Raw genomic sequence first — 20,808 nt, forward strand, 5'->3', positions numbered from 1 at the left:
AATAATCATTTAATCCAAGTTTGCAAGAGTGGTTATCAAATTATGCATAGCTTATACACATATACACTTTCAAAATACACTTTTAAACACTTATCGGAAATGGTTCTCATGATCAACCTTATATGGACATCAAGTTGCTCACTCATCCATTGATAGTGAAGTTGTTATACTCATTCTCAACACATTCATATATATATATATATATATATGCAAAATAGACTTTCAAAATCACTATGCATCACTTGCGATACGTATTTAATACACATGCCAATATTCACATTTAATATCACATTCCGTATCAATCATAGGCATAAATTTAAGTTCGCTTGTACTAGATTTCAAGCTAAAAGAGTTACTCTAAGCTACACTTTCATTTATCATCCTCTAAGAATAAAAATCACTCAACTTTGTTTTCACTAATTGAAATCGTTTCCAAACACTTAGCAAACGACTAACAACCACGATGCACCAATTTTCCTCAATTATCAACATATTAAACACCTTGGAAATAAAAAAAAACACATCAAGAACATATCCAAAACATAGCAGAATTTACTATTTTCAAAACAGAGCGAAAGAAATGAAATTACCGAAACAATTTTCTAAGCCTCCGATTCATTCAACATTACTTCTCCTCATAAGAGCTGATCAAGAACAACTAATATCAACAACTAAACTCAACTAAAAAAACTCACAAATGACATCGATTAACATTAACTCCAAGATTTCAAAAACATCAAAATAAAACTTGTTTTGAAGAATTCCTTATCGAAATCAAATGCAATTGAAAAACTGATTTGGTATGATAATAATATCATCATAAACATCTAAATAATCACAAGAAAACCTACCTTGAAAAGTGATCAAGAAAAATAGCACATGAAATATCTCTGAAAATCAAGTTTATTTCACAAACTCGTTTTTGAAAGAATTGATTAATTAAAATCATCGAAACATTGGATATTAATCGTTGAAGCACAACAAGAACCAAAAAAAGAGATTTACCTTAATGGAAAAATAAGACGAAGAGATGAAGAAGATCAACAATGACAACACCAAAAAACAAAGGAGAAAATGACAAGAAAAGAAAACGAAACAATCTTGATTGAAAAAAAAAGATGAAGATGAAAGAATTAAGAAACAACAACAAATTAATAGATAAATGAAGAAGAAGAGTTTAGGCCATGGAAGATATTTTGGAAGGATTTTGGAGAATAATACAATAGTGTCTGGATGAGAGAATGAAAAAAAAACGGTTAATTAAATTAAGAATGAAAAATGAGAAAGAATTTAAAAGAAAAATCTAGCTAGAAATTTAAAAAAAGGAAATGAGAATTACGATTAGAGTTGAAGGGAAAATCCAACCACACAAGCCTGGTAAAACTAACTTCATGGATTTTGATTTGTGACCCTTTTACATTTTAGTCACTAAAATCAATATTTTCAATTTATTCAATTTAGTCACTTAATAAATATTTATTTTATTATTTATTATTAAAAATCATATTTTATATTTCAAAAATCATTTAAACACTCAATGCTAATATTTATAATCTTAAAAACTAAAAATATTATTTTTATCAGAAATCACCTGATTACCGACCCGACTACTGACCCAGACTTTGGGACGTTACAGTACATCCCCTATTGTCACGATATTGACATTGTTTCTGATAACACAAAATGAGAATGACAAGAGACAACACATCAAAATCATATGTTATATAAACATAAAAAAGAAAGCATAGAATATTGAGACCTTTCATTTCTAACAAGAAGATTAGGGAGAGTAAGAAGAGAAGCTTGACATGCATTGAGATTAGGACAAATGAGCATTGAAACAAGAGGCGAAATAACACCAACAACAACGAACTTAAACGTGTCTTACCAAATGATTTCCTAACAAATTTTCTTGTATCTTTGGCAGCTTCAATCTTGGCCTCAAGGTCTCTAGTAATCAACTTTTCTGACAGCTCCATTATAAGGGTTCGTTTCTGGTGGTTCCGAGCATGTTCTTCGTCTGACATTATGTGTCTTCCCGGAGCCAAGAACAAGGGAAGTTCAAATGAATATTTGTTGATTTGATCAGTGTATCGTAATTTCATTTTAATTTTGTTTGTCGCTTGTTAAAATTGGTTTGTATGTAACAGAAGAAGAAACTTAAGCTTTTTGGGATTTTTTAATATGTTATGTGGATTTATTTATTATTTTTAAATCGCCACATAATACTTCCATTAAAGGGTTAACATAATTAACGTTTGAAGGACTAAAATCGAACGTATCGATAACGTTGGGATCATGTACCTTAATTTTTAAATTGATGACCAAAATCGGTCAAACCGAAAACAAAGAGGATTGTTCTCATAGTTTACCTATAAAAATTTTGCCAGCTGGAATGCATCGATTAAACAAAGTCTGTAAAAATAAAACTGTAAATTCAAGCCCAATAGCTTGCTCTTGAGACTTGATGGAGTAAAAACGCAGGATTTATATGACGTTTTAAATATTGCCGGGGTTAATTATAATTTTATTCATCTATTCTATAATATTGAAAAATTAATTTAATTAGGTAATATTAATTAGTATTGTCGTTAAATTACCTAGCTTTTAAATTATCAATTCGCATGTGAGCAATTAGTAAAAATTAGTAATTTAATAATTTATAGGTAACATATTAATAAAAATTAACTACTTAGTTTATCCTTTTTAAAATATTATGATTAAATTTTAACATATCAGAATAAGAACTATTTTTAACTTTTATTAAATAGATGATAAAACTGCAATTAGACCAATATTATTAAATTTATTAGGACTAAATATATTCCAATTATTATATTCTTAAAGCGAGATAAAAACATATTCAATGAGTCATTTCTGTAATAAAACATGATATGCTTTCTGTAGACGATCCAAATTTAAATAATATAAGATATTAAAATATTCGTGAGTTTATTCAAATTAAAAATAACATAAATATTATTATAATACAATATTAAAATATTAAAAAATTGAGTGGAAAACATAGAAAATAAAAAACGAGGGAGTCTGTGTGTAAGCTAAAAAGTCAGCAAGGGCACGTTGACTGTTAGGAATTCGTTTCACAGCTTAATATACAATACAACTGTTGACTTGTTGAAACAAAATTAAAAAAAAATCCAAAATTTCATAGCATATCAAGTAATAAATTAAAAAAATGAATATTACGTGAAAATATTTAAAAAATAAATTATAAAAAATACAATTTTATTTCCAAAATGATTAAGTTACGGTATTATGTATTTGTTAAATACATGAAGTTTGAAGATTTTTAAGTAAACCATTCTTTCGTATTTACGCAAACAAATTACTTTAATGATTAAATAAATGATTATTATTTCTAGAGGTATTAGGTTAAAAAATCAACGACTGCAGGAAGAGTGATTGAAAGATTATTATCAAATGGTTGAGAATATTTAGAACGAATAATATTTTATAATTATCTTAGCTTAATAAAAATATTATTCTTCATTACTAAGAATAGACCGAGAAAAGTGTTCAAGTGTGGTCGACCCTCTAAAATATTTAAAATTGTGTATTTTGGCTATTCTTTTAACATTTTTTTTACTACATAATTTACATTCCTTAAATTTTGAATATATCTTCTTAAATTAGTACCCTCTAACATGAATTATTGTGTTCATTCCTATTAACATCATTATTTAACTTACTTCTTAGGATGTCAACGAGTGTTGGTACAAGTGATTGAGATTTAAGAATTTGAGTTTATAAGGTCAAGTTCGAATCCTACGACCGTCACTCTTAGTGGACAATCTGTAAATTTTTATGTAAATCCCAACTGAATCTTAGGTATGTCGTGACCCTGAACTGGGGAGTCACCTATGACCTAAACTTTATTATAAAAAAACTTACTTCTTAGGACTTAAATTTGAAAAGTAATGCTACGCTAATTCGAGTTTGACTACAAATTTGTTGTTTTAGTGGAACCAAAATCCACTTTAAGAACTGGTTAACCTAAACTTTAGACAAATTAAGCAGGAAATACGGTCACGCGTTATCTTAGCTTTATGGACTTACATGAACCTCTTTTTAATGTAATTAAATTATTACATGAAGCTGAATATTTTCTTTGTCAAAACACCAATAACGTGAAAAATGAAGAGAATGCCAATGAAGTTTCTTTTCTCTTTCTGGTAAGGAATTGCATTCAAAACATTACCTAAATTTATAACGTGAAAAGTCCAAAACAACAGTAGTTTGTTGAATTTAGTCGTAGGAGTGTGAGGTTGCGTGAAAGACCAGAGCAGCTTCCCGCGATTGCCGAGCAAAAACAAGAAATAGATATACGATGATGGGACGTCCGATGGTGGTTGGAACTTTGGTTTGGTTGATTTTGTAGTTAGAAAAATAGTTTATAAAGAATCTTTATCATCAGTTATCATATTTGATAAAATGGTTCAGTCAACATCTTATAATAAAATTTGATGTCGTAATTTCAAACATTTATCATATCTCAATTAGTATGTTAATGTCCAATTCAGATGACCGTTAATTCTCTAACGAAAAAGACTAGTTTAAAACATAATGAATGAATGACCGAGTGACCATTTTATAACTTTAATAGTCGAGACTCAATAAAATAATTTACTATAATTGAGGGATCATTTTTATAACTTTAAAACTTTTAATGTCAATATTGAGGACCATTTGTGTATTTTACCGAAATAATTTGTAGCATAGAATAACCAAGCGTGGATCTAGTAGTTTTAACAAAAGGTCTTAGTTTTAGTGTTTAACCCGAACTTAGTCAAAGTAAACATCGGCTCCATCTAATTTGTGTTTTAAACGATTTTTTAATCTAACTTTCCACAATTGTACTATTATTATATCGGTGGCCCACAAACCGACCCCCACCTGAAGCTTTAGACCATTAAAACCTTAACTTTAAACCTCTATAAATACTCCCGCGCCTTTCATCAACTCTGCATCAAACACATTATATGCCAAAGAGTGAAACTTGAGAGATTTGTAAGAAAAAATGGCAACTTTCCCGGTGATCGACTTAGAGAAGCTTAATGGCGAGGAGAGGACTGCAACCATGGATCAAATCAATGATGCCTGTGAGAATTGGGGTTTCTTTGAGGTATCTTCAAAAGCTAGCTTAGCTTTATTGCTTTAATGGCTGTGTTTTCTGTCAATTTTTGTGCTGATGGAAAAAAAATGTTTATTTTGTGTGTGTATTTTAGCTGCTGAACCATGGGATCCCCCATGATTTCCTGGACACAGTTGAGAGATTAACAAAAGAGTATTACAAGAAATGCATGGAACACAGGTTTAAGGAATTGGTTGCAAGCAAGGCCCTTGAAGGTCTCCAGGCCGAGGTTACTGATATGGACTGGGAAAGCACCTTCTTCTTGCGCCATCTCCCTGAATCAAACATGGCTGAAATCCCAGATCTCGCCGATGAATACAGGGAAGTGATGAAGGAATTTGCACTGAAACTGGAGAAACTAGCGGAGGAGCTACTGGATTTGTTGTGTGAGAATTTGTGGTTGGAGAAAGGGTATTTAAAGGAGGCATTCCACGGCACGAGAGGTCCGACATTCGGGACCAAAGTTAGCAACTACCCGCCGTGCCCGACGCCCGACAAAATCAAGGGACTCCGAGCTCATACCGATGCCGGCGGCATCATCTTGCTGTTCCAAGACGCCCAAGTGAGCGGCCTCCAACTTCTTAAAGACGGCAAGTGGGTGGATGTTCCACCTTTGCGTCACTCCATTGTCATCAACCTCGGAGATCAGCTAGAGGTGATCACTAATGGCAAATACAAGAGCGTGGAGCATCGGGTGATCGCCCAAACCAACGGAGCTCGCATGTCGATTGCTTCTTTTTACAACCCTGGTGGCGACGCCGTTATCCACCCAGCACCGGCTCTAGTGGAGAAAGAAGCTGAGGAGAAGAAACAATTGTACCCCAAATTTGTGTTTGAAGACTACATGAAGCTGTATGCCGGGCTGAAATTTCAGGCCAAGGAACCCAGATTTGAAGCCATGAAAGCCAGGGAAACAACTCTTCCATCGCAACAGCTTAAAGAATCTATCCGTGAAATAAAAGAAAGGAAGTCGGTGATTCAGTGGCATTGGTGTGTGTTTGATTTCATTATTGTAAACACCACCACGAAAGGAATTATAATGAAATCCATTATTATTTAATAAAAAGGATTCTTCATTTTTCTTTACTGAAAATTTTTGTAAGTACCATATTCCCCACCATAAAGAGATGAGTTCAATTATAATTTGTTGTTGTCTCCGAACAATCAAAAGCACACCCCACATTAGAAAAGCACATGCATCTCATACATGCTGAATTGAAAAACTTTGTCCACTGGAAGCCTGGATTAATGTATGCATAACATAGACGTAGCTAACAATAATTTTCAAATACATGCATACCTATACATTAGGCCTATCAATAGGATGGGGTGGATTATTTTGAGGTCGGTCGGAATCATTTCAGGATGAATCATTATTATGATAAAAGAAGTCCTTATTTATGCAATATTCGATACTGACTAATCGATCAATAGATCAGATATCGGTTGTTATATAAAAATAATGGGCCCCTCAATTGTATTTTCTTTGTCCTTTATTGATATAAATTATTTTATCTTTATTAAAAAGTTGATAAAATTTGAACATATTTAATTGGATAATTGTTGTATATCCCAGCAGAAACAAGTAGAAAACATAGAGTAATAGATGGAAAGGGAGATCTGAACAGTGTTCATCACACACAGGGCATTGCTACAACATTAATTGGTTAAATCTTCACTTGTTGGAACAAGAAAAAGACACGGGCAGATGTTTGACACTAGTAACATCAAACAACTCCATAAACCTCTGACCCGAAACCCTAGCTTTCGCCGCCGCAAACCTCTCGTATTCGTCGAACACGTTACGACAAACACCATCTCTGCAATTTTCTCAAACATCCAACCAGATACCCGGTTCGATGCTTAAAACAACAATAACAACAGAAATAAGAACATCGTAAAACTCAAAGCAATACGTCTTGCCATATGTGGTCGTGTATGAAACAATAGATGAACAAGTACAACTGATTTTCACAAACCTTCCCGCGATTACAGTGGATCAAAAAAGGGTGATTCCTTACATCTGCATTGCGGAAAAAGAGCAGAAATAAAACTTACTTGTTTGATCAAACACGTTTAACTTGGGACAGAAATGAAGTGTAGGAGTAAAAAACAAACTAATTAACTTTGGTCTTACATGATGGAGCGGAGGTCCAGTTTTTGGAGAAAAGAGAAGTTAGCAGGTCAGGGAAACCCGACCAGAAGACGCCGTTGTCAACCATAGCAAAGTTGAAGGGAAGAATCAAGCTATATTCATCAACAACGTAGGAACCTACCGCCGCCGGATACATGTCCGTCGTCGACAGCGACATGTCCACAGCATGTTCAACCGTTGCAACTTCTATGGTTCTCCACATCTCGTCTCTCTTCTTCTTGGCTTCGGTTTAGTTTGGTTCGAGTGCCTTCTCTCATTATGTTTAGTTGTAAAGATATTTGGATCAAAATTCTGACTTGGACTGCGAATTGGTGATACTTAAAAGGGAAGATGGATATTGAACATGGCTTATATATAAATCAAGACAATTTGATTTCGAGACTTTGAACATAAAAATTCCATCGAGGACTTAAAATATAATTGATAAACATAATTGAAAAACTCATCTTATTTGAATTAAATATAAAAAATAATAAAAACATTTTATATGAAATAAATATATTATATATGTTTTCTCAATTTTTTAAAATTAAAAATAAAGTTGTTGTTCACTTCAAAAAAAATTGTCAAATAAAAAATTTAATTTAATTTATATAGTTAGAACTAAATCTCTTTAACATTTGTATTGGGCCCAGCCCATTTATATAGCACATTAAACCCAGGATTTAATTATAATCCGAATCTACAACCTAATATATATTTAACAATATCAAAATATTGTAAATATTGTGTACAAAAGAATATAAATATTTGAGAATATAAATGAAATAAATTGAATTAAAAAACCGTTAATATAACCAGTGGCGGAAGGTAATAGAGATTAGTGGTCATTGACCCTCAAATTTGAAACAAATTAAACTCTGGAACTCTAAATCTTTTTAAATATTTAATTTACCCCCCAAAATTTAGAAATCTATATTAATATTTAATTTTTGTGAATATTCTTAATTACATCTCTCCTATAATTTTTAAAAATTCTCATTACGTCTCTCAAATTTTCAAAAATTATAATTATACCCCAATTTTTTTTTGAAATATGTAAATCGAACCCTTCAAACCTTTTGCAAATTTTAATTTAAACTTCTAAATTTTGTAAATTTTTAAGTTGACCCCCCAAATTCTATCATCAAGTTCCGCCACTGAATATAATAAATATTTATAATTTTAATTTTAATTAATCGATTAATAAATCATGTACAAATAATTATACTAATAAATTTTTATAAATATTAACAATGTGATTTTAATACCTTAAATGTTAAATATCGAGTCTCACTATAAATTATGTGTGAGAAAATTGAGTTAGTTTGTAAAATTAATTATTTATTTTTTCATGAAAATAAATAAGTTATACCTATAAAGAACAAAAAATTGTATTTAACATATAACAAAAATATAATATAAAATCTTACACTTGATTTATATAAATTTCAACTCGAATATGAGATCTCAAAATTCGATCAAAAGTTGATTAACAAAGTGAATTTAAATTTTTGAACGAACAAATCAACTTCGGTGGTAAAGAAATTGTTGTTATTCTTTGAGGTTTCAGGTTCAAATATCATGAATACGTGGGATATAAGTGTTCAATGCTAAGTGATTGAGAGTTATATTTGAACATATATTATTTTATACTTACATCATATTAATAAAAAAGTTTTTAAATCAGTAAAATTAAGTTTTACCCCTTAAAATTTGAAATTTAAATATATTTTAGATCCTATAATTTTTAACTTCCGTTTTAAACAATTTCTAGTCCCTATTTATTTATTCAATTTAAATATATTTAATAGCATCTAAAAATTAAAACTAAACAATTTACCCTTAATATTATATCCTTATTCCATCCCAACTATCAATCCGTTTACATGAGAAATGTGTGTTATGTCGGTATGTTGTTTAAAAAATGTATAAAATATTATTTTCCAATAAAAGCTACCTTTTCCTTTTACATCTGATATGAGTTAATTACGAAAAAATCCTTCTGTTAAGAAATTATATTAATTCTTCTAAGAAAAATTGAAGACTTTCAATACCTATGACTTGTATAATGTGAACGCAGAAACTATGAAATTTATTCATTATGAATGGTCTACTTTTTACTATTTGTCAAGTCTTTCATAATTGATATTATTATTTAATTCCACATTGCTGCTGTTTGTTGCTTTCCCTTGACCACCTTTCAACTGTCCTCTTTTCACATTAAAAAGGGTAGTCATTGTTTTTTGAATTTTGTCTTCTTGACGTTTGGACCACACTACACAATTCATTCACATAATTGTTTTGGGATATTTTCTGAAAGGCATCTCTCATCTGAACACGTAATGACTTACACAAAACCCTAACCCTCCCCCACTCTGAGTCGTTTAACCTTTCTTGGTGGGACCCATTGCCCCTTGAGCCTTGAGAATCCGAGACTACAAAAGCTCGTTTCTTTCTCCCGGTCTGAGGATCCGTGGCGTGGGTTCCACAACCCCCCAACAAAATCAAACGGTTCATATGGCACCGTCGCTTCCTCTCCTTTCACGGCGACGATTTGTTGCGTTCTTCTTCTTTTTCTTTAATAAATAAATAGATGTACAATTTTACCCCTGTAACAACCCGATCAATTATTTATTGAAAAAAATGTATTAGAGGTCCATGTATTTTTTTAAAAATTAATGTGGTCATTATTTTATTTTTTCTCTCGATGTGGTTCTATAACTCATAAAAAAAATTTAATGTGACCTTTTGAATAATAATTTTTATCATTGACCGTTACAATATGATATGACAGTTCAAGATATTGACGTGACAATCTACGGTGCTGACGTGACAATCCACATATATGTCATGTTTGAGTTATCAATTTAATCGATTTGTCATGTCATTCGTCATGTTATCAACTAGCATTATAGAATGCCACATTAGCACTATAATTTTCACGTCAGTATAATAATGATCAAGAATAAAAAATAAATTAATCAAAGAATCACATTGAATTTATTTTTTAAATTAAATAATCTCATTAAAAAATAATATAAAAACCACCTTAATTTTTCTAAATTACAAGAATCTCTAATATCTCTATGTTTTATTTATTTATTCTTGTGTAAATGGCGCGTGAACGGGTCCCACTCGTAGAAAATCTAATTGCGTCGACGATTAGTCGCATTTCGTATTTTCTTCATATGAAGAAATAAATGAATGTATTTATATAATATTTCGCTTATGGTTTAATCGAGTTAAAAAAAGAAGATAAAGGCATGGAAAGACGATTATGGTCATCTAACAACAATTTCATGTAACATTGATTGCATCATGCGTGTATGTAACAATGGCTAATTTCGTCATCAGGAATAAACATTTGCTCAAAGCCTTTTTCCCATTGATTCCCAGCCAGATTCAAATCTACCGGTACACACCTCGTCAACGCCTCCTAAGTTCCCTCGTTTTGATTCTGATGACGATTTCTTCTTCGTGTTTCCTTTATGTTGATGAGGATTTTAAAAAATAAAATTTGAACGAAAAATGCCCTAAATTTCACGTTTATTTGCTTATATCTATTGAAAACGAGAAAGACACCGATGCCCTCGTCCTCTTGGACAGTTTCTATCATTTTATATATTTTTTAAAAATTAATTATAAAATAAGTGTTCGAACTATAACGCTTTAAACGAATGTTGTTTAAACTATTTTTTATATTATTCTAGTGACTAACGTTATAAATGTTATTACTTTAGGTATCCAGACCGTCAACGACGTTAATTTTATCCGTTAAATTACATGTGTCACAGTCGGATAATTTTGAAATTTTTATTTATAATTAAAAAAATAAAAATATATATATTTAAAAAACACGTAAATTTCAAAATAACCCTAAAACTTTAAAAATCTTCATTTCAACCCATAAAGTCACGTCGACCGCTGTCTTTTTCCATCGACGAAGCTCCATCTGACCTCACTGTCCCCGACGACCAAAACCCCTATAAAATAGTGATCAATTGACGTTTTATATCCCGCGGACTCAAGTATAAAAATTATGATCCCACACGATTCCAACGACCAATCAGTGACAAATATAACGACGTATGATTAAGAGGACAACAGAGACTACATCTACAACGGAGATTGTGGCAAGAAAGGGCGGCGACGAATGTTAGGATTAGGATTTAAGCTTCAGTGTTTTTTTTAATTTAATAGAAATTACGGTTCTTTTAATAAATATAATAGTGTTTTTAATATTTAAAAAATAAATTCCAAAATTAAAAGATTGTGACATATGTCAGTTAACTAGTAATGGCAAATGGGTGGGGCGGGTGTGGATACCCGTTCCTCTATCTCCATGCCCACCTAAAATTTTCGTATTCATCCCACCCACAACGAGTAATATTTTTAAATCCACACCCGCCCATTCGAGTACATTCTTAAATCCACCCCACACCCACTATCTGATTAGATACCTACCACCATCTCGTACCCGCCTCTACCCATCCATACCCGTCTGATAGCAACCTCACATATTACATAATCGATGATCTTTAATTCTATAAATGTTTATACCCTAACATTTGGTTAAATTACAAATCATGCTCTATAAAATCTTAGGATTTATATAATTATCTCTGAAATTATACTTAAATTCATAATGATTAAAATTTATATGGTGAATAGTTAGGGGCGGGTGTATGTGAGACGGACAGACGTGGGGTGAGCGGATGCGGGGAGGGTGATACCTCAAACCATCACCTACCCACTGCTTACATTGTGTATGCCTTTTTACATCAACATCTGCCCCCACTACCCACTAAACTTATATATATCTCCGCTTCAATTGGAATGGGCATGGTGCAAAATCTATGAAATTGTACCCGTCTGTCATCCTACACTTAATGAAGAAAATTAACTTCGTTGACAACATGGACACCTAAAATGATAACGTTTGTAACGTTAAACATTATAATCATTCAAAAATTAATTTAGACATCTATTTGTGAAAAATATTATAGTTTGAACACTCATTTTATATTTAAGCCTTTAAAAACAACACGATAAATAAAAATAGATTAATAAAATATGAAATTACCATCCCCTAAAGTTCCCTTATACAAAAGAGAAATTATGCATTTGGAATTAACATTTTATTTTTAATTACGAAATTTTATATATCTATTTAAAAATTTTAAAAAAATTAATTACTTTATTTTAATTTATCAAAACCATGTCAAGGTAAATTTAATTTTTAAAATTACTTATATTTTCTATATAGAAAATTTTCGTTTACAAGTTATTAACTGTAAAAAAAAGTTGTCATGAGAGTATACATATACCTTATATGATCAAAATAGACATCATTCTCAAAAGGTTTTTTTTAATCACAAATCGGTACTTAAAGTATACTTTTGTTTTCTTTTAAGTACTTAAAGTATTTTTGATCAAATTTAGTACTTAAAGTTATCTTTTTGGTCAAAATAGACATTTAAAGTATTTTATATCAAAATAGGTACTTAAATTATTCAAAAAATTTCATCTAAGTTCAAATTAAGTAACTAAAGTTAACTTTTTAAATAACATATGTTTTTCTTATCCAAATTTCTATCCTTGTTTATTTTATTTTCACTAATTTAGATGCGAATTAAACCCAACCCGTGCCTTGGTTTTCATTTTCCAACAACAAACCAAAATTCACGGATAATAACATTAATAACTGAAAAAGGGGTAGTTGCACTTCCGCCTTCCCAGGGTAATAATGTCTTTTAATTGGCTAACTGAAAGAAAGTTTGTCATTGTGAAGCTTGCTTGGAATCCTTTCAAAAACACACACAAATATGAAAATCCTAAATTTCCACTTACATGACTAGAAAAAAAATCGAATTGGAATATTTTCTATGATTTCACCTTTTTATTCTTTATAATCTCTTCCTTATTCCACAAGGAAAAGAAGAAGAAGAAGAAGAAGACGAAGAAGAAGAAGATTTCTCTCTTTTTCCTCTTGATCTACGTAATCTTACTTAAGTCCATCTCATTTTTTGAAATTCAGAAAAATTGCTTTGATTTATGCGTAGAATTTGAAGTTATCTTGTTTTTTTTCTGTTGTTGATTGTTTGATCGGAAAGGAAGAAGCGATTCGTAAAATTCTCTGCCATCAAACCGATGCCGGATAATCGACAAGTTCAGAACAATGGCGTCTCGAATCAATCTGCTGATAACATTGGGGGTACCACCCGATTCTTTCTACAATTCCATTGTTACTTAAAATTATAGGAAGATCTGATGCCTCTTTATATATTTCCTATGTTTTCTAATTTAGTAATTTTTCCCTTTCGAGAACATTTTCTTTGTGATCATTCTTCATTTTGATCCTTGTTTTTAATTCTTTTGAAAAAGGAAAGTCTTGTTTAGAGCTTTCTATAGTTTTTTAAGCATCTAAAACATTGTTTTTTTCCTCAAAAATTACTGTAGTAATAGATTTTGTGTTTTTTCCCATTCTGTTGATGATCAAGACATTTTTCCCCTCTTGAGAGATCATAGTTTTGGCTAATTTCCCCGTCTTTCCTTACCGTTTCAGAAGAAATTTCGCGGCTGAAAATTAATGATAATAATCAAGAGACGGGTATTTCTAAATCATCCTCGTATCCTGATCGTCCCGGTGAACCGGATTGTTCGTACTATTTAAGGACTGGAGTATGTGGCTATGGAAATAACTGTCGTTTTAATCATCCGACATTTGGTGTTCAGGTATTCAAGTTTTTGTATAAGCGATTGATCATTTAAAGATGTAAAATGAGTGGATTCAGATTCTTGATTTTAAGATATACAAAAAGTTACTCTGCGGTTGTAGTTGTTAATTTTGTTGGTGTTTGGTGCAGGTTGGCCAATATAGAGAACAACTCCCTGAAAGAGCTGGACGGCCAGACTGTGGGGTATGAATACTTCTATCAACTAATTTAAGATTAATGGATTACTATATACTTTACAAAGTTGCCTTTTCCGGAGATGTTCTCTATTATCATTAGCTGCTGTGGTATATCAATTCTTGCTGATAGAAGGAAAACCATATAATGAGGATTTGCTATGGATATAGATGTTATTTAATTAGAAACAATTTTTTGGGAAATGAATACCGAATGCCATGATACATAGCAGACATGAGTTGTAACAGTATGTGCAAGCATGTTAATTTGGTGTATGGCAAAATGCAATTTTCTGGTCAGGCCAGTCATGGTTTAGCTGTTGTTTCTGGTTGTCGATTTTGTGGTGCTTGTATACCGCTACTGTTTCACGTGCTGGCTGCAGGCTCCAGGATCACTGTGCTTATGTTTCCTTTTAACCCAGTGAAGTTATGCATGTCTTTTTTCTACATAAAACTGTTGTGTGGCTCGAGATCATGGTTGATTTGGTCTTATCTAAAGTATTTTTTGTGGAAAGCTTTCTAATTTCGAAATACTATTTGATCTGTCTTTGCAGTACTTTATAAAGACAGGAACTTGCAAATACGGATCAACATGTAAATATCATCATCCAAAGGACAGGAATGGTGCTGGAGCAGTTATCTTTAACATTCTTGGTCTGCCTATGCGTCAGGTGATTTATTTTACTCTTCTTTGATGTGCCTACTTGACAATGTGTCGTCTCATGCTGGTTCTCTATTTTTCAGGATGAAAAATCATGTCCTTTTTACATGCGGACTGGATCATGCAAGTTTGGAATTGCATGCAAGTTCCATCATCCCCAGCCTGCATCACCTGGAGCTGGCTTACCTGTAAATGGACCTGCTGGATCAACAATTTTGGCACCCTCAGGTGTGCCGTATGCTGGTGGTTTACCCACATGGTCATTACCTAGGGCACCTTATGTCTCTGGCCAACGTTTACAAAGCCAAAGCTACATGCCTGTTTTTGTGTCTCCTTCCCAAAGCATGATACCTGCACCTGGCTGGAGGAGCACCTACTTGGTAAGTGAATACCTCATATATTGAGTACTATCTATCTGAATTTCTAGCTACGATATATTTTGGTATGAAATTTTCTTTCACTTTACCTCTACTATGCTAAATTTGTGATGTTTGTGTTTTCATTTAACTGTGCAAGAAATTGGCATTTTAAATAATAAAGTTTCAATCTTGATTTACAATGTGGTTTGTGAACTCAACTTTACCACATGCAGTACTGCATTTGAAAAAACACATGATGTGTTTTCATTTAACTGTGCTAAATTTGTGATGTTTGTGTCTCCTTCCCAAGGGTTTTCTGCAGTACTGCATTTTGTTTAGAAAAAACACATGATGTGCTGTTTCTTCTTATTTGCTGACAACATTTTATTATTTCTGTACTTGGAGACTTAAGATGTGCATAATTTTCAATTTCCTGGTTTTAATATGGTAATTGTCATTTCTATGTTCATGATTTGATTGCATACTTACTACATTTCTGTAACATTTGACAGTGCTCTTTTCAAATGGTTGACTTATGAATGGTTCTTCACTGACTAGTTCGCATCGGAGGTGACTGTCATTGGAGATACTATGATAAAATGACAAAAGTCTTGACTCATTCATATATGCAAAATCCATTTACTATCGAACTAATTATTCTCTCTTTCATAAGCACAGCTTTTAGTCACTTTGGATGTCTTCATTTTTGTTCAGTTGCTGTCTGAGTGGCTTGCTAAGTGAATCTGAAAAGCTTATTATTATTATTTATGTTCATTATTAAAAAAAGAATGTATTTCTTTCTCTTTCTTTTTCTTCATTTGGATGATGGCACTTGTCCTTTTTCCAAGTATGAAAATATTACTGCCAGTCGATCTAAAGTTTGTCATGTCTTTGGATTCTTTAAACTTTGAAGTGGTATGTTAACGGCTGCTACTTTCCGATATCCTTGTATATTGGACCTATATGCTATGTATTGCCTTACATTAAGTATTCAACAGCATCCTGTGACTATAATCCCTTATGCAACATGTTTTTGCTATTCCGATCTTTTGATATGCGACTCTTGTCAATTAGAATTTCTTTTTTTCCCCTCTCATTTTTTTCTTATTCCCTTATTTTATTATGATCAGGGAACTACGAACCCTGTATCTTCTTCTGGCATTGTTGGATCCAGTTTGGCTTACAACTCAGTGAATCCAGCAGAGTCAGCTTCTACTGGACAGCTGCTCTTGTCATCATCAATGTCTGCTTCAAATTTTCCTGAAAGACCTGATCAACCAGAATGTCTGTATTATATGAACACCGGCACTTGCAAATATGGATCTGATTGCAAGTACCATCATCCAAAGGAAAGGATTGCAAATTCAGTTATAAATGGAATGGGTCCACTCTGGCTTCCTTCAAGACCTGTAAGTTTACTGTCTATTTTTCACATGGTCAGGTATTTAACTAGGTATTCACCAGGTTGAGTCAGCTCAATTTCATCAATCGTATTATTGGTTTGGTTGCCATATATAATATATTTATAAATATACTTCTTTTTTCAAAATAGTTTAATTATTTCGTGTTCTTCGACATGTAGGGGCAAGCTGTATGTTCTAGCTACACTATGTACGGGCTCTGCAAATATGGGCCGACTTGCAGATTTGATCATCCTTATGTGGGATATCCTTATAATTATGGTCTAAGCCTTCCTTTATCTGTGTTCAATTCATCTGCACTAGCATATCAAAGAATGTCACCAACAAACCATTTGTCTGATACTCCTCTGCAATCAAAGCTTCCTGATTGGGCTCGGAACACCAACCCCGTGAGCAAGAAACATCAGAACACGGAGACAAAGAATTCCGATGATCCCAATGAGCAGGCAGATTCGCCACATTCTTTGCAGATTTCTTTGAAAACTTCACAGGATGATTAAACAGATTTTATCTGTCATTTTGTTGTCTTTTAACTCTCTTTTGTTAATCCGTACCCACGGAGGAGTTTTTTTTTCGTGATATGTACCTCCTGCACCCCTTTCACCTGTGATCCGGCTGAACGTTTACTCGCTATGAGCAAAATGCTGGGGGTCAGGAAGGCATTGTCTTTTTTTTGGGTGATGAATAAAACGCAGGTGAAAGTTTTAAGATCATTTTTCTTTTTATAAATTTACAGAGTGATGCCATTGAAGGAAAACTTTTAATGTTTGTAAATTACTCTCTTTGGCAGCTTCGCTGGATCAATAATTCGATTATTAGGATTGAATTTAGTACATATAATCATACCAGAGTTGTAAATAAGACTAGGATGATAAAAAATTATTAAACTCGTAAGATCAAAGAACAACATAAAATTATATTCATAATTTACGTGTAATATGATTTATGGTCAGTTGAATAATATGTGCCATTATATTATATTTTTTATTTGATCAATTTATATTTTATCGTATATATAAATTGTTTAGTTAATTTTTTTTAATGTAAGGGAAGAAAGGAGTAAACAGTGGCTTCCATGCTTACACCCCGGCGCTCGAACAGCAGGACCTCTTATACTCCATTAGCTACCATCGTTACTCCCATTGCATTCTCCAGACTGGTTGGTCATCAGCTACCAAACTCTCAATGCCCACCGGAGCCGCCTGGTTGTGTGTCCCAAAAGGTAACCCCCAAGCCAGTTTCGCCATCGCATCCCGTTTGAAAGCATGATAACGGGATATGAACCTCTGCGATCAATAACGACGTCACCTTCTGAATCTCCACATCCTTATTGGCAAAACCCGTCATCTCTCTCATAGTCTGTTCACTACTTCCTTTAACTGTTGCAACATACGAAAGCGATTGGATCATAGCCCCAGTTAGAGTCGACAAACCTCTTCCTTTAGAAATCCCATCCTCTTCCATTTGCACAACCACATTACTAAAACCAACGTCAACTATTTCGTTAGAAACTAGGGCACCATCACTTACAACATGCAAAGTTCTTCTTACCTCTGGCTGAGTCACATCAACTCCAAGCGAGACTTGATGCACAGCAGGCGCCAGCCCAGAGACCTCAACCAATATCGCTACTGGCCGAGGAGGGTCAGCCATGCAAACCTTAACGTGAGACACGTGAGAACACTAGAAACCGAAAAACCCGGAGAAAACTAAAACCCTACCGGCAGATATAAAAATTATTATTTAGTTAATGTTGAATATAAGAGTCACTACGGCAAAATAAGCGTTTTTTTACATATAGCGGCGTTTTTAAGCGCCGCTAAATACACATGCGGCGTTTTTTAAAACGCCGCAAAAAGCGCGCTGAAAATAGCGCCGCTAAAGTTAGCGGCGTTTTTTAACAAAAAAACCGCAATAGGTGTTGTTATTTAGCGGCGTTTGTCACAAAAACGCCGCAATAGGTTTTGATGTTTAGCGGCGTTTTCCCTACAAACGCTGCAGTAGGTTTTGATATTTAGCGGCGTTTTTCCTACAAACGCAGCAGTAGGTGTTGATATTTTGCGGCGATTTTTCAAAAAACGCCGCAATAGGTGTTGAGCTTTAGTGGTGTTTTTTTATAAAAACGCCGCTAAAGTTCGGTATATCGCGGTGTTTATAGCATACAATGCACCGCTAAATGTATGGTATATTGAGGCCTTTTTTTAACAAACGCCGCTAAATAACACAAAATTTTACATAAAAATAATGCTTGATTACCCCCAAATATGTTTTTTCAACCTGTTCCATTATCTAACAAACAAAAACAACAATAACATCAAACTCTATATCCATAACAAACATCATCAAATCCAATCTAATAAATAAAAGTTTTCATTAACGTAATATAAGTTCAGTTAAACAAGGTTCAGTAACATTAACAGAATGCTTATAACATAAATGAGACTACGATGGTGGATGCTGAGGTTGCGTTTTCTGTATCATTAAGTCGTTTTTCAAATTCTTCACATCTCTGCTGATATGTTGCTTCTCTCTGTGCTGCCGCTGCTTCTCTCTGTGATGCCGCTGCTTCTTTCTCTGCAGCTCTCTCTGCTTCCCTTGCTTCATTTTCCGCTTTCAAGTTAGTCATTTGTTGATCCATCTCAGCCAACTTTTCTTTTAAACGACTAACTTCGTGGTGAGAAGATCGAGACTGTGATGACATGTACTGTGATGAGCTGGATCCAAAATATTTGGTGGGAGTAACGAATGATCCTTGACAGCGCACCCGACCAAATCTTTCAGGACCCAAAACGTCATTAATAGCTTGATTTTCAATGTCATCATCATTAACAATACCTTGACTCGAAGCGGTAGCATGATGCTCCGCCTTTTTCTCCCTCAATTTTTGCTAATAATAAAGTGAATAATTAATTAAAATAAAAAATGTCATGGTACAAATAAAAATAAAGTCAGGTAAATTTAAAACATCTACCCAATAAACGTACCATAATTTCTGCAACGTCAGCAGTCATAGGAGTGCCATCCTTCTTCGTATGTGTCATGTCGAAGAGTTGTATTCGGCCAACTTTAGAACCGGATGTATTTTCCTACAATGTACCATAATATAATTACTATGAGTTAGTATGTACATGGAATACAAAAAACTATTTCAATAATCTTTAATACCTCCTCATGAGCTATACAAGCAAAGCTATTTGATCCAGCCTTGTGCGTAAACTTTTGTTGTTGTCTGCTAGCAACACCAACATGCTCTCGGTCCTACAATGTCAAACAACCACTTTTAATGATGATTTACAATTCGTTACAATTATTTCTGAAAAATACATCATACCTGTCCTTTTTTTGAACTCCAAAATCTGACTGCATCTTCCCATTGGTACCTGAGCATTCCTGGTGGGACTGTTTGCAACTTCTCTTCAAGGCTGAGATCATTCTTGAAGTATTTCTTCTTTAAGGAGCTCTTGTGGTCCCTCAATCTCTTCCCTAACGCTTGCTTAACATAATCATCAGAGACCTCTAAAGAAAATTTCTCCTATACAGTAAATAAGTGTGCACCGTAAGTATACATTAGTATTGAATTTCTATAGAGTATATAATAATAATGACATTATTACTTTAACAAAATCCAACGCCTGATTTTTGTTACTATTAGGCATTTCATGCCATGACTCGTAATTGATCGGTAACAGATTCACATTACGTCCAACTATGCCTAAGTAACCTGCTAGAAGACGTGATTCTGGGCCAATAGGTTGACCGACATCATTTCTTGAAACTTTGACACGATGCCCAAGAGGAAGTTGGTATAATTCCTTCAAAGTTGTACGTCCTAGAGTCTTGCGTGTTCCAGCATTTTCAACTATATAATAAATTATTAAATGACAGTTTTGAAAATGAACAAAGTAGTAAATAATGTTTCGAAGATTACCTTGAATTTCTACTACTTCTTCAACAGTTTCAGGAACTTCGGAAGAGTCAAGTGCATTCGATTCCTCGTTATTTCTTTCTTCATGATCTTCAGAAGCTCGAACAAGCCGCAAATCAGTTATTTTTCTCCTCGGCATGCTATCTATAATAAACAAACATGAGTAATAAAAAATGAATTAAGTAATGAATATATTGAAGGACAACATATTAATAGTTATAACATTATAAATAAATAAATGAA

At 33.0% G+C, this 20,808-nt stretch overlaps 2 protein-coding genes and 1 pseudogene across 2 annotated transcripts; 2 read left to right on the forward strand and 1 right to left on the reverse strand.

Annotated features, from left to right (window-relative positions):
* Positions 1-5,003: 5,003 nt before the first annotated feature.
* LOC120152303 (1-aminocyclopropane-1-carboxylate oxidase 1-like) lies at positions 5,004-6,238 on the forward strand. The gene is made up of 2 exons (XM_039164556.1): positions 5,004-5,143; positions 5,247-6,238. Exons 1-2 carry the CDS (start codon positions 5,039-5,041, stop codon positions 6,210-6,212), a joined length of 1,071 nt encoding a protein of 356 aa, XP_039020487.1. The 5' UTR covers positions 5,004-5,038; the 3' UTR covers positions 6,213-6,238.
* Positions 6,239-6,827: 589 nt separating this feature from the next.
* On the reverse strand, positions 6,828-7,564 carry LOC120152298 (annotated as a pseudogene).
* A 5,575-nt stretch (positions 7,565-13,139) lies between these two features.
* On the forward strand, positions 13,140-17,353 carry LOC120152461 (zinc finger CCCH domain-containing protein 3-like). The gene is made up of 7 exons (XM_039164680.1): positions 13,140-13,503; positions 13,855-14,024; positions 14,156-14,209; positions 14,754-14,870; positions 14,944-15,240; positions 16,350-16,628; positions 16,802-17,353. The coding sequence occupies exons 1-7, from the start codon at positions 13,440-13,442 to the stop codon at positions 17,138-17,140; spliced, it is 1,320 nt and encodes a 439-aa protein (XP_039020611.1). The 5' UTR covers positions 13,140-13,439; the 3' UTR covers positions 17,141-17,353.
* Positions 17,354-20,808: the final 3,455 nt, after the last annotated feature.

This window comes from Hibiscus syriacus, unplaced genomic scaffold, assembly GCF_006381635.1.
Source record: "Hibiscus syriacus cultivar Baekdansim isolate YM2019G1 unplaced genomic scaffold, ASM638163v2 tig00111088_pilon, whole genome shotgun sequence".
NCBI lineage: Eukaryota > Viridiplantae > Streptophyta > Magnoliopsida > Malvales > Malvaceae > Hibiscus > Hibiscus syriacus.

Excerpts from the sequence above, each read along its gene's own strand:
- LOC120152461 (XM_039164680.1), top strand. The coding sequence starts at position 13,440 with ATGCCGGATAATCGACAAGTTCAGAACAATGGCGTCTCGAATCAATCT. Across the intron at positions 14,025-14,155 it reads ATCCGACATTTGGTGTTCAG|GTTGGCCAATATAGAGAACA; the intron begins GTATTCAAGTTT and ends TGTTTGGTGCAG. Across the intron at positions 14,871-14,943 it reads TTGGTCTGCCTATGCGTCAG|GATGAAAAATCATGTCCTTT; the intron begins GTGATTTATTTT and ends TCTATTTTTCAG.
- LOC120152303 (XM_039164556.1), top strand. The coding sequence starts at position 5,039 with ATGGCAACTTTCCCGGTGATCGACTTAGAGAAGCTTAATGGCGAGGAG. Across the intron at positions 5,144-5,246 it reads AGAATTGGGGTTTCTTTGAG|CTGCTGAACCATGGGATCCC; the intron begins GTATCTTCAAAA and ends TGTGTATTTTAG.